This window comes from Mobula hypostoma, chromosome 2 (assembly GCF_963921235.1).
Source record: "Mobula hypostoma chromosome 2, sMobHyp1.1, whole genome shotgun sequence".
Taxonomy (NCBI): Eukaryota; Metazoa; Chordata; class Chondrichthyes; order Myliobatiformes; family Myliobatidae; genus Mobula; species Mobula hypostoma.
Genome location: NC_086098.1, coordinates 143647947 through 143662479, shown reverse-complemented (window position 1 = coordinate 143662479; position 14533 = coordinate 143647947). Strand labels below are relative to the sequence as shown.

General features: G+C 41.5%; 1 protein-coding gene across 1 annotated transcript in view; it reads right to left on the bottom strand.

Moving 5' to 3' along the window:
* Positions 1-14533, bottom strand: part of LOC134342547 (prolyl endopeptidase-like) — a 182915-nt gene that overhangs the window by 143024 nt on the left and 25358 nt on the right. Inside the window, exon 4 of the mRNA XM_063040827.1 lies at positions 7304-7434. Within this exon, the coding sequence (XP_062896897.1) occupies positions 7304-7434 (131 nt within the window). The remainder of the gene's footprint in view (positions 1-7303; positions 7435-14533) is intronic.

Here is a 14533-nt window from a genome sequence, read left to right as displayed (position 1 = left end):
ACAACTATAGAAGTCCTTGAGTGTATTTGTTGACATACCAAATCTCTTCAAACTCCTAATATAAGTATAGCCACTGTCTTGCCTTCTTCATGTTGGGACCAGGTTAGATCCTCAGAGATCCTGACACCGAGAAACTTGGAAGTTGCTCACTCTCTCCACTTCTGATCCCTGAGGATTGGTATGTGCTCCTTCGTCTTACCCTTCCTGAATTCCACAATCAGCTCTTTTGTCTTACTGACGTTGAGTGCCAGGTTATTGCCCTCCACTAGCTGGCATATCTCACTCCTGTACACCCTCTCGTCTCCATCTGAGATTCTACCAACATTGGTTGTATTGTCAGCAAATTTATAAATGGTATTACCTAGCCACAGTCACGTGTATAAAAAGATTAGAGCAGTGGGCTAAGTACACATCTGAGGTGCGCCAGTGTTGATCGTCAGCAAGGAGGATATGTTATCACCAATCTGCACAGACTGTGGTCTTCCGGTTAGGAAGTCGAGGATCCAATTTCAGAGGGAGGTACAGAGGCCCAGGTTCTGCAACTTCTCAATCAGGATTGTGGGAATGTTGGTATTAAATGCAGAGCTATAGTCGATAAACAGCATCTTGACGTAGGTGTTTGTATTGTCTAGGTGGTCTAAAGCCGTGTGGAGAGCCATTGAGATTGTGTCTGCTGTTGATCTATTGCGGTGATAGGCAAATTGCAATGGGTCCAGGTGCTTCCTGAGGCAGGAGTTCAGTCTAGTCATAACCAACCTCTCAAAGCATTTCATCACTGTCGACGTGAGTGCTACCTGGCAACAGTCATTAAGGAAGCCCAAGTTATTCTTCTTAGACAATGGTATAATTGTTGCCTTTTTCAAACAAGTGGGAACTTCTGCCCATAGCAGAGAGAGGTTGAAAATGTCCCTGAATACTCCCACTAGTTGGTTGGCACAGGTTTTCAGAGCCTTACCAGGTACTCCATTGGGACCTTCTGCCTTGTGAGGGTTCACTCTCTTTAAAGACATTTTAACATTGACCTCTGATGATCACAGGGTCATCAGATGCAGCAGGGATCTTCACAGCTGTACTTGTGTTCTCCCTTTCAAAGCGTGCATAGAAGGCGTTGAGTTCATCTGGTAGCGAAGCATCGCTTTGTAGGAAGTAATGTCTTGCAGATCCTGCCAAAGTTGCCATGCATCTGATATTGCCTCCAGCCTCGTTCGAAATTGTCTCTTCGCCCTTGAAATAGCCCTCCGCAAATCATACCTGGTTTTCTTTTACAGGCATGGGTTGCCAGACTTGAATGCCACAGATCTAGCCTTCAGCAGACGACGCACCTCCTGGTTCATCCACATTTAATTAATTTAACATTATTAAATTCAGAAGTCTGACATGTATTCAGACACTTGTAGAACTAGCTCCCCCTAACCTCCACTTTTAATAATTCATTTTTCCCTCAAAAGTGCTTTGATACCTTTCATTACTATACCGTGGAGGCATCATTGCTATATCGAGGGATCTTTGTGTATTTTACAACCAATAAACATTCCTAAAAACTGAACTCGTTTGTTGTCTGAGATGGTCTGATTTTCTAACAGTACAAATTTGATTTATTTCCATCATTTCGCAGAAATTTTAGTTTGTGATATCCTTGATCCTGTTATGCAAAATATTCATTCTGAGTTTATCTCTACTTATCTCATAATCTTGTGGAGGATATTCTTGTACATTTCATGGGGAATCACTGCAAAAAGATTACATCCAAAAGCAACAAGCTGCAGAGATTGGAGACACAGGAAACTGCAGACGCTAGAGGAACTCGGAGGGTCAGGCAGCTCCTCCAGCTTTCAGAGCATCGCTACATTTGTTGAAAACCTGAGACAAAAACAGACGTGCTAGAAATGAGGAGACAGATCAGAATTAGCTTTTCGTGTTGATGACTTTTCAGATCTGAGAAAACGTTTCAGAGAAGGAGGAAGGGTGTGGACAAAGTGATGGTAGTGTGGAGAGTTAAAACTGAATAATGTGGTAGTGATAAAGAGTTATAACAGTAACTGATCTTGCTGGAGAAAAGACATATAGGAAGTAAAAAGGATGCTGAAAATAGGGTACACAAAATACCAGGAATACTTAAAATATGAAATGTTTGAAGCACCCTTCGGGTTAGGTAGTAGTTCAGTCAATGACCTTTATCAGAACTAAAAAATTTAGAAAATAGAAAACCTACAGCACAATACAGGCCCTTCGGCCCACAAAGTTGTGCCAAACATGTCCTTACCTTAGAAATTACTAAGGTTACCCACAGCCCTCTATTTTTCTAAGCTCCACGTACCTATCCAAAAGTCTCATAAAAGACCCTATCGTATCCGCCTCCACCACCGTCGCTGGCAGCCCATTCCACGCACTCACCACTCTCTGAGAAAAAAAAACTTACCCCTGACATCTCCTCTGTACCTACTCCCCAGCACCTTAAAACTGTGCCCTCTTGTGGCCACTTTAGCTCTGGGAAAAAGCCTCTGACGATCCACACGATCAATGCCTCTCATCATCTTATACACCTGTATCAGGTCACCTCTCATCCTCTGTCGCTCCAAGGAGAAAAGGCCGAGTTCACTCAACCTCCTCTGCACCCTTTCTATGGTTTCCACATCCTTCCTGTAGTGAAGCGACCAGAACTGAGCACAGTACTCCAAGTGGGGTCTGACCAGGGTCCTATATAGCTGCAACATTACCTCTCGGCTCCTAAATTCAATTCCACAATTGATGAAGGCCAATACGCCTTCTTATCCACAGAGTCAACCTGCGCAGCTGCTTTGAGTGTCCTATTGACTCGGACCCCAAGATCCCTCTGATCCTCCACACTGCCAAGAGTCTTACCATTAATACTACATTCTGCCATCATATTTGACCTACCAAAATGAACCACCTCACACTTATCTGGGTTGAACTCCATCTGCCACTTCTCAGCCCAGATTTACATCCTATCAATGTCCCGCTGCAACCTCTGACAGCCCTCCACACTATCCACAACACCCTCAACCTTTGTGTCATCAGCAAACTTACTAACCCGTCCCTCCACTTCCTCATCCAGGTCATTTATAAAATTACGAAGAGAAGGGGGTCCCAGAACAGATCCCTGAGGCACACCACTGGTCACCGACCCCCATGCAGAATATGACCTGTCTACAACCACTCTTTGCCTTCTGTGGACAAGCCAGTTCTGGATCCACAAAGCAATGTTCCCTTGGATCCCATGCCTCCTTACTTTCTCAATAAGCCTTGCATAAGGTACCTTGTCAAATGCCTTGCTGAAATCCATATATACTACATCTACTGCTCTGCCTTCATCAATGTGTTTAGTCACATCCTCAAAAAATTCAATCAGGCTTGTAAGGGATGACCTGCCCTTGACAAAATCATGCTGACTATTCCTAATCATATTATACATCTCCAAATGTTCATAAATCCTGCCTCTCAGGATCTTCTCCATCAACTTACCAACCACTGAAGTAAGACTCACTGGTCTATAATTTCCTGGGCTACCTCTACTCCCTGTCTTGTATAAGGGAACAACATCCGCAATGCTCTAATCCTCCGGAACCTCTTCCGTCCCCATTGATGATGCAAAGATCATTGCCAGAGGCTCAGCAATCTCCTCCCTCGCCTCCCACAGTAGCCTGGGGTACATCTCATCCGGTCCCGGCGACTTATCCAGCTTGATGCTTTCCAAAAGCTCCAGCAAATCCTCTTTCTTAATATCTACATGCTCAAGCTTTTCAGTCCATTGTAAGTCATCACTACAATCACCAAGATCCTTTTTCATAGTGAATACTGTATTCATTAAGTACCTCTGCTATTTCCTCTGGTTCCATACACACTTTCCCACTGTCACACTTGATAGGTCCTATTCTTTCACGTCTTATCCTCTTGCTCTTCACATACTTGTAGAATGCCTTGGGGTTTTCCTTAATCCTGCCCGCCAAGGCCTTCTCATGGCCCCTTCTGGCTCTCCTAATTTCCTTCTTAAACTCCTTCCTGTTAGCCTTATAATCTTCTAAATCTCTAACATTACCTAGCTCTCTGAACCTTTCATAAGCTTTTCTTAACTTCTTGGCTAGATTTACTACAGCCTTTGTACACAATGGTTAAAATAAAGATATCTTAAAATGCAAAGAAGACGTAACAGCATGGAGACCAATAGAGTCCAAATCACAGAACTGATCTGTCTAGATCAGCAAATTTGCAGATGACACCAGGATTCTGCAGTTCACGTAATGATGTTTTTTTTCTGGTCGTGGTTGCTCCATTTTTTGTTGCTATTTTGCGCAGTTTTGATCGGAGCAGACTGGCTCTGCAGCCTGAAGTTAACAAACACAGCACTAGATTGAACTGAATATGCCTGGGTTCTTGATTAACTTGTAGGTTGATGTTTCATGTCCTGTGTTTTTCGCTCTTTTTTTTGCCATAAATGTACTTTGAATCTTTGGATCTCTGCGAGTCTTTGAAGGATTGGGGATGTAGTGTTCAGCGAGGAAGATTATTATCAAAGCGTAATGCTCTGGTTCATATTTTTTCTCTGTTATGCTGTTCTGTTCAAGCTGCTTGTTTGGGTTACTTTTGAAGATAAGAGATAGGAGAATTGTGTGCCATCTAATTAGGATGGCCGGATTAAGGGGAGGTTTCTCTGGTGGGGGGCACTACGGTTGGGCTTGGGGCTTTTGTTAGGGGAGAAGAGAGAAGACGTCGGAGAGAGGAGGTCGTAGGATTTGACCTGGAGTGGGGCCGTGATTCGGCAAAGCCCAGGTAGATCGAAGAAGGATCAGCGAAGGGAAGATTGTGAGCTCCAACTTGTGCACATAAGACTGTTTCATTAAAATGGGCTCTTTTCTTTTTTAGCTTTTTCTTGACTAACCCTTTAGTCAAATCAAGAATTATACAGCTAAATCTTTGAGTTATATGCAGTATACTGTCAGTTATTTCGTGGTGCTTATTTGTAACAGGATAATGATTCATGCATCCACAAAAACAAGGGTTTTTTTTGGGGGGGAGGGCTTGCACTTCAATCTCACACGTTTGGCGGGGCAAGAGATTGTCTTCCCTAACCTTATGCAGCCGCGGAACCAGAGTGTTTCAAAGCTCTGGGATCAGGACAAGCTGGAAAAATGGGCTGAAAAATTACAGATGGAATTTATTACAGACAAGCGTGAGGTGTTGTATTTTGGGAGGACCAACCAGGGTAGGACTTGCACTGAGGAGTATTGTAGAAAAAAAAGGGATCTGGGAATACAGATCCATAATTCTTTGAAAGTGGCATCACAGGTAGGTAGGGTCATAAAGAAAGCTTTTGGTACATTGGCTTTCATAAATCAATAATTAAATGTAACATCCCAACTCCAGCACTCAAATTGCATAAGATGTTGGTGAAGCCTAATTTGGAGTATTGCGTGCAGTTTTGGTCACCTACTGCACCTACAGAAAAGATGTAAATAAGATTGAAAGAATGCAGAGAAAATTTACAAGGACGTTGCTGAACTTGAGGACCTGAGTTATAGTGAAAGATTGAATAGGTTAAGACTTTATTCCCTGGAACATAGAAGATTGAGGGGAGATTTAATAGAGGTATACAAAATTATGAGGGGTATAGATAGGGTAAATACAAGCAAGCCATTTCCCATTGAGATTGGGTGAGACTACAACTAGAGGTCATAGATTAAGCGTGAAAGGTGAAATGTTTAAGGGCAACATGAAGGGGACCTCTTCATTCAGAAGGTGGTGAGAATGTGGAACGAGCTGCCAGCAGAAGCAGTGGATGTGGAGTTGATTTCAACTTTTAAGAGAAATTTGGATAAGTGCATGGATGAGAGGGGTATGGAGAGCTATGGATCAGGTGCAGGTGCATGGGACCAGGCAGATTAATGGTTCAGCACAAACTAGATGGGCCAATGGGCCTGTTTCTATGCTGTAGTGCTCTATGACTCGTTAACTAGAGATAGAGAGATGAATGAAAACAAGGGCGATAAAAGTAATGGTGACAGTATGATGCAAAGTACTTCAGATGCTGGCTAGGTCTGATGAAATTAAAAAATTGAATACTGATTTCTACAATTTAAGGTAAAGTCCTATGGATTCCCATGTGCCTAATCAGATGTGAACTTCTCCAGAGGCCAAAAGACAGAGGTCAGAGTTGGGGTGGAACAGAGAAATAAATAGAATTTCATTTCCACTGTCTTTTTAGCCTCTTAAGATTATTCCAAAGAAGTCCAATGTAAACTCAAGGAACATCTCATTGTTTGACTAGGCAAGTTACAGTCTTTAGGATAACTTTGAAAACAACAATTTCAGAGAACCATTCTCTGTCTCAATAACGTGTAATCTGCAAAGTACTTCCAATACTTACTGTTTAAGATTAAACTGGGAACAGCTAACCTGTGCAAAGCTGGAAACTAGGTACAGGTAGAGCAGAGAGTGTGCAGTACAACAAATTAAAAGCAGGAACAAGAATCAGAAAGAAGCATTAGACCCACTTAAGGGCTGAAGAAAAGGAACAACGGAGAAATATGCTCAATAAGACCAAAATAATGACAGGAAGTAAACCAGATAGAAAAATAGCACTGGCATAGTGTCAAACTAAGAGATTACAAAATCAGCAAGTGGAAGCCCTAATTAAGTGAATCCATATCCCTTGGCGATCTCTTTGCTCCAGTTATCAAAGAAACTTTAAGAATCTATTCGCTTCAGCCATATGATTACACAAACAACTTTATGCATTTTCCCCTTTTCTTGTTCGGCAGTTCTTCAGTGCCAATCATGATTTGTGTCCACTCTTGTTCCATGGGTCCCAAACTGGCAATAAGGTCAATATGGAAACTGCAGTTTCTGTCACAAGAGAGACAACAGGATGGGGGATTGGGAGGTGGTGCACTCATTCCACCCTTCATGGGAGGCTTCACTGTACTCCCAATAAATGGACTTCTGAAATAGAAGCTTCAATGACATTTCATTCAGTCTTGGGCCAAGGATTTCCATGTATGAATTCCATAATTTAGGATGTGGTGACAGGTGTTTATTATTTGCAAGGATAAAATTGCACTCCAACTCAGCAGACTCTTAGTGAAGGCTTTCAAAGGACCAGTAGAGAAAACAAACGTGTTTCCCCATTTTTTAATTAAAAACAGAAAAAGACCGAAAAGTTTCTATATACAATAATCAGTTTGTGAGAACAACTGTAAATGTTAATTTAAATAAAACAATAAATATTCACATTGAATTTTTAAAATAAGAACCTTAATATACATTTCAGAAATATTTTAATGCTAACCTCTCAAAGCCACAGTTCCATCATCTGAGAATTTGTTGGGATCAAGGAAAACCTGAGGGTCATCATCCAGTGAATTCTGCACATACATTACACTTTGATTCTGTAAGCCAGTGTTGAAGAAATGAAAATACCTGCAAAAGAAAATTTATGGAGAAGACAAATCCAGCTGATGTAAAACCGTAATTCAGTTATCACTGATGTCACAAAGTCGCCTCTGCATATTTCACCAATTATTTCAAACAGACATTAACGGTAATAAGGTACTAGAACAAATAAGCAAACTTGATTAGTTCTTGTTAAAGTATTGGGACACCGAACAAGTGTGCCTTATTACTGAAATAACAAGTGAATCAAGGCTATTGTTTGTTGACTACAGCGTCGCCTTCGATACTATAATTCCAAGCAAACTAATCTCTAGCAACACACATCAAAGTTGCTGGTGAACGCAGCAGGCCAAGCAGCATCTGTAGGAAGAGGTGCAGTCGACGTTTCAGGCCGAGACCCTTCGTCAGGACTAACTGAAGGAAGCAGTTCTCTAGACCTGGATCTTTGACTTGGTGACTAATCAGTAAGGATAGGTAACACCACCTCCAACATGGTTAACCTCTACACTGGTGTACCACAAGGTTGTATCCTCAGCCCCCTACTCCACTCCTTTTACACTCATGATTATGTGGTCAAATTTTGCTTCAACTCCATCTGCAAGTTTGCATATGATACCACTTAGTGGGCCGCACCTCAAAAAATGTTGGAGTATAGGAAGGAGTAGAGAGTCAAATGGCATGGTATCATGACAATAACCTTGCCCTCAAAGTCAGCAAAACAGAAAACTGGTCATTGACTTAAAGAGGAGGAGGGATGGTGGTGCACATGCACCTGTATACATCAGTGGTGCTGAGGTTGAGAGGGTTAAGTGTTTCAAGTTCTTAGGCATGAACATCACCAATACCCTATCCTGGTCCAACCACATTGACAACATGGGCAAGAAAGCTTATAAATGCCTCTACCCCTCAGAAGGCTAAACAAATTTGGCATGACCCATCAATCCTCACAGATTTTTAATCGATGCATCACAAAAACCATCCTTTCCAGATGCATCAGGGCTTGCTCTGGCAACTGCTCTGCCCATGACAGCAAAACACTACAGAGAGCTGTGCGATCAGCTCAGTACATCAGCAAAACCAGCCTCCCCTCCATGGACTATCTGTATACTTCTTGTTGCCTCAGTACAGCAATCAGCATGAGCAAAGACACCACACATCCCAGATATTCACTATTCTCTCAGCTCCTGGTGGGCAGAACTAAAGCCTGAAAGTACGTACACCAGGCTCCACAGCTTCGATCCTGCTGTGCTAAGACTACTGAATGGCTCCCAGTGATCTTGAAATCTACCTCGTCATGATCTTGCACCTGGTTATCTTTCTACGTTGCATGTTGTCTGTAATTGTGTCACTTTATTCTGCATCCTGTTTGACTTCATACTACCTCACATGCACTGTTATAAATTGATCTGTACGAACAGTCTACAAGGCAAGTTCTGCACTGTACCTTGATACATATGACTAATTTATCAATAAGAGCATATTCAAGACATGTCAAGTGATTTAGTAATTGAAGATGCAATAAAGTGCTGAAATACAAACAAAATATTTTCCCTTCATGAATGAAGATGACAAAAAACATTGGTTAGGCCATAACTGGAGTACTGTGTGCAGTTCTGGTCACTGCATTGTAAGGAAGACATGATTTCATTGGAGAGAGTGTAGGAAGATTTACATGGATGGAGTCTAGAATAAAATTTCAGTAAAGACAGAATCGTTTGTTTTTTCTTGGACAGAGGTGGCTGATATACAAAATTATGAGCGACACAGGTCGGGAAGCCACTCAACAAGGGAAAAACAAGAATCACAAGAAAACATGGGCCTTTATAATGATCACCACTAGGCACATCAACAATTTGCATTGAAATAATATATTTACTGCAGGAAAAGAAGTCCCAAACTGTTCAGAGGCAAAAAAAGTACAATAACCCAAAACAAAAACAAGGTACAGTTGTTTCCAGTTAATTGGGAACAGCACATTTTGGCCCAATTAAGAGCTGCCTCAATTTAGCTGAAGTTTCATGAAAATAGTTATAAAGGTATATAAAAAAAAGATAATTAACTGAGTAATAAATTCTGTATTTAAATGAAAATACAGAACAAATTAGAACGCTATCAATACTACTATAGTACTATAAAACTCTGTATCAGTTCCTAATAGTTATGCTGCTGCTTTCTTTTGATTGACCGTAAATGAACAAAATCAGCAAGGACACCTTGTGTAGATATTGGACTGCCTTCATACAATGCTATCAATGATTACAGCCTCCAAATTTTCATTTGAACATTCAAATGATTGTCAACACCTTCAGATTCTTCGTAATTCTTAACTTGTTGAAGTAGTGAAATAACTTCATGTGCTCTCCTGGCTGTGCCTCACATTCCAAGCCTGAATGCTTGAAAATTGAATGCTTGAGCAAAACCATTTTGAGTTGTCTTGCTGCTTATTTCTCACCAACTATCAGTAACAAACTTCACTGTTTTATTTTGGAACACAAAATACACGCAACTGATGCATGGGGTAGTGTCCAACAGCCACACAAGTGCATGCATTAGACGCTAGATAGAAATTGTTCAACAACAGTCTCTTGCCCCAATTAAGCGGCACAATGTCCCAAATAAATGAAGGAAATCTTGGGTATTTTCTTGATTGTTTTTTGTTCTTTAAGAGTTGTCCCAAATAAGTAGCTGGCCAGATTAACCAGAATCTACCACATTTATTTATTTAGAGATACAGCATGGAACTGACCTTTCCAGCCCAATGAGCCCAGCAACCCACACTAGCCTAATCACAGGACAACATTCAAAGTTCAAAATAAATTTATTATCGAAGTGCACATATCAGCATGTACAACTGAGATTTGTTTTCTTGTGAGCATACATAGTAAATCCAAGAAACACAGCAGAATTAATGAAAAATCGCACCCAGTACACAGTACAGCAACAACCAATGAGCAAAAGACAACTGTGGAAATACAAAAGAAAATAAAGTATTAAATAAATAAGCAATAAGAGTCCTTGAAAGTGAGTCCATAGGTTATGGGAACAGTTTAGTGATGGGGACGAGTGAAGTTATCTCTTCTGTTTCAAGATCCTGATGGCTGAGGGGTAATAACTGTTCCAGAACCTGGTGGTGTGGGCCGAGGCTTCTGTACCTTCTTCCTAATGGTGGCAGTGAGAAGACAGCACAGCCTGGATGGTGGAGTCCTTGATGATGGATGCTGCTTTCCTGCAACAGCACACCATGTAGATGTGCTCAGTGGTTAGGAGAGCTTTATCCTGGGACTGGGCCATCAATTTACAATGACCAATTAGCCAACTAGCAGGTACGCCTTTGAACTGTTGGATGAAACCTAGAGGAAACCCACACAGTCATGGGGAGATTGTACAAACTCCTTACAGATGAAACTGGAATTGAACTCCAAACTTTGGAATGCCCCTAGCTGTAACAGAGTCGTGGTAACCACGATGTTACCGTGACACCCCATTGTTAGTATAAAGTAGAAGAACAAGAAATTGCAATACATGAAACCTGAAACAAAACAAAAAATGCTGAGGACATTCAGCACATTAGGCAATACCTGTGTAGAGAAAAGGGGTTAGTGTTTCAGTTCAATGGCCCTTCATATTAGAAATACGGTCGAAGGTGTGGCTAAAACAGGTGTTCCCAACCTTTTAGTGCCATGGACCAATACAGTTAAGCAAAGGATCTGTGGACTCAGGTTGGGAACCCCGGTCTAAAAGGAAGAGAGAAAGTTGCAGAGACTGTCAATGTACTGAAAATGTACGTGGATAGTCTTAGTGATGTACATGCATGCAGAAGAACAGCTTGTCAAATAGAACATGGAGATTGTGAACTTCATGCTGGATACAATAGGATTGTGTCACTGGGTTCCTCAAGCCTGCCCTGTCATTCAGTGGCTGATATATGTTGGTCTCAATTCCTCTTCTGCATCAGTTCCTCATAACCTTTAATTTCTTGATCTTTCAAATGTTTGGATCCACTATCCTCATAGGCAGAGAACTCTAGAATTTCACTATGCTCCGAGAGGAAATTTTAAACACTTATTTTAATTGACTGGCCCCATAATCTGCAGCTGGTCATCTTGCTTGTGACTGTCCCACTGGTGAAAAGATCTTAAAATCTAAGTTGAGATGTGCCCACACAGAATGGAATTCACGTCAAGGTGACAGGGATCAAGAGCTGACAGGAATAATTTAAACATTTAAGTGAACAAAACATGTACAAACACTGTACGTTAGACCAGTCTAAGGCAATGGAGCATGTACGTTAGACCAGTCTAAGGCAACGGAGCAAAAAGTCAAGAGAACAAGCAATCATTAAAGTTGGGTATTATTGGGGAAAGTGCGAAAGTACTCCCCTAGACTGTCAAGGCACATTTCTGTGGAGGAGAAAGGGTCTATGATTGAACTATGCAACATTGCACCAGATCATGCTTCTCTTGAGCTGTTCCCTCCCAACCGCAACTCTTTTTTTTTGCATTGCTGTGGATCAGATTGCATTGGAAGCCTTGTATCTGTTTTCTAATGAAGCAAGAGCAGTTCATGAGCAGTGATCAAGTATTAGTTGATGGGTCTTCTAGCCACCCTGGTCGTCTCTTTCAGTGATATTTGTTCTACCTATCAGAGTCTACGTTCAGGCAGATACAAAAAGTTATAATAAACAAAATAAAACCAGAGATATTACAATTTAGATCTTTAATGTCTTTTTAATTATAGAACATTACAGCACAAGAATCTTTGGACCACGATGCTGTGCGAGCTTTTAACCTAATTATAAGCTCTTTTGCCACACTGAAGCTACTCTCAAGATGAAGAAGCAACACCTCATATTCCGTATAGGTGGCCTCCAGCCTGATGGCATCGACATTGATTTCTCCTGCCAGTAAAAAAAAATGTTTTACCCACCCCTTTCCTCTTCTTCTATTCCCTACTATGGCCTCTTACCACTTCTCACCTGCTTATCACCTCCCCATGGTCCCCCTTCTTCCCTTTCTCTCATGGTCCACTCTCCTCTCCTATGTTATTCCTTCTCCAGCCCTTTATCTTTCTACCCACCTGGCTTCACCTATCATTCTAAATAGCCCTCTTTCCCCTCCCCCCTTTCTACTCTGCGCATTGCCCCTTCCTTTCTAGTCCTGAAGAAGGACCTCAGCTTGAAACGTTGACTATTTGTTCATTTCCATAGATGTCGCCTGACCTGCTGAGTTCTTCCACCATTTTGTGTGTGTTGCTCTGGATTTCCAGCATCTGCAGAATCTGTTTCTATCATCCATCTGCCTACCCATGAGTTTCTCAAATGTCTGTAATGTATCCACCTAATGTTCTACACACCAACTATTCTGTGTAAAAAGAAACTTACTTCTGATATCGCTCCTAAACTTTCTTAAATCACCTTAAAATTATGCCCCCTCATATCAGTCATTTCCAACCTGGGAAAAAGCTTCTGGACCTATGTTTTTGATCATCTTGTACACCTCTATCAAGTCACCTCTCACCCTCCTTCACTCCAAAGAAAAAAGCCCTAGCTCACTCAACTTATCCTCATAAGAAATGCTCTCTAATCCAGGCAGCATCCTGGTAAATTTCCTCTGTATCCTCTCTAAACCTTCCATATCCTTCCTATAATGAGACGACCAGAACTGAACACAATATTCCAATTGCAGTCTAATCAAGGTTTTACAGCATTGCCTTGCAGCTCTTAACTCAATCCTGAATAACGATGGCCAACACACCATATACCTTCTTAACCAACCCCATTATCTTGCGTGGAAACTTTGAGGGATCTACGGACATGGACCACTGATCCTCCATACTGTTAAGAATCCTGCCGTTAACCTTGTATTCTGCCTTCAAGTTTGAACTTCCAAAATGAATCACTTCACACTTTTCTGGAATGAATTCCATCTGTTGTTCTCAGCCTAGCTCTGCATCCAATCAATGTCCTGCTGTAACCTACAACCTTCTACACTATCCCCAATTCCATCAAGCTTTCTGTCATCCAGACTTACTAACCCACCCTGACTCTTCCTCACCCAAGTCAGTTATAAAAATCACTAAGAGCAAGGGCCCCAGAACAGATCCATGTGGAACAGACTCCCTCTACAACCATCCTCTGCCTTCTATAGGCAAACCAATTCTGTATCCACACACCAAATTCCCCTGGATCCCATGTCTCCTGACTTTCTGAGTGAGCCTACCATGGAGAACCTTATGAAACACCTTGCTAAAATCCATATTATACCGCATCCACTACTATACCTTAATCAAAGTGGTGTGTCACATCCTCAAATATTTGGAGAATGCCTTAGGGTTTTCCCTAATTCTACTCACCCAGGCCTTTTCATACCCTTTCTAGATCACTAAGACCACAAGTTCCTTCCTGCTATTTTGTAACTCTCTGGAGCCCCATCTGATCCTTGCTTCCTAAACCTTAAGTAAACTTCTTTCCTTCTCTTGACTAGATGTTTCTTATCTCGTCAACTATGGTTCTTTCACCCTGCCATCCTTTTTCTGCATCAATGGGACAAAACTATCCAGAACCCTATGCAAGTACTCCCAAAGCAACTTCTACAATTCTGCTGTGCATTTTTCAGAACACAATAGTTCCCAATTTATGCTCCCAAGTTCCTGGCTAATACTATAATAATTCCTCTTCCCCCAATTAAATACTTTTCCATACTGTCTGCCCCTACCCCTCTCCAAAGTTATGGTAAAGGACAGGGAGCTGTGGTCGCTGCCTCTGAAATGCTTACCCACCGGGAATTCTGACGCCTGATCCGGTTCATTGCATAGCACCAGATCCAGCATGACTTCTCCTCTAATGGTCCTGTCTACATTTTGAGTCAGGAATCCCTCCTGGGCACAGCTAAAGAATTCAGTCCATCCACCTCCTTCCACTAGATCTGCGGGCAACACATTCTACATTCTAACCAAAATCTCTGCAAAATAGTTGTTCCATAAGTCACTCGTAATTCTCTTCCCATTTATTTTAAATCTGTGATGTCAAGTTCACAAATAAAGGGAGCATCCTCCAATTATTATGTAGGCCTATCAATTTAGATACTGTACTTATATAAAATCTTGCCTCTGTGTTCTCTTCTTTAGA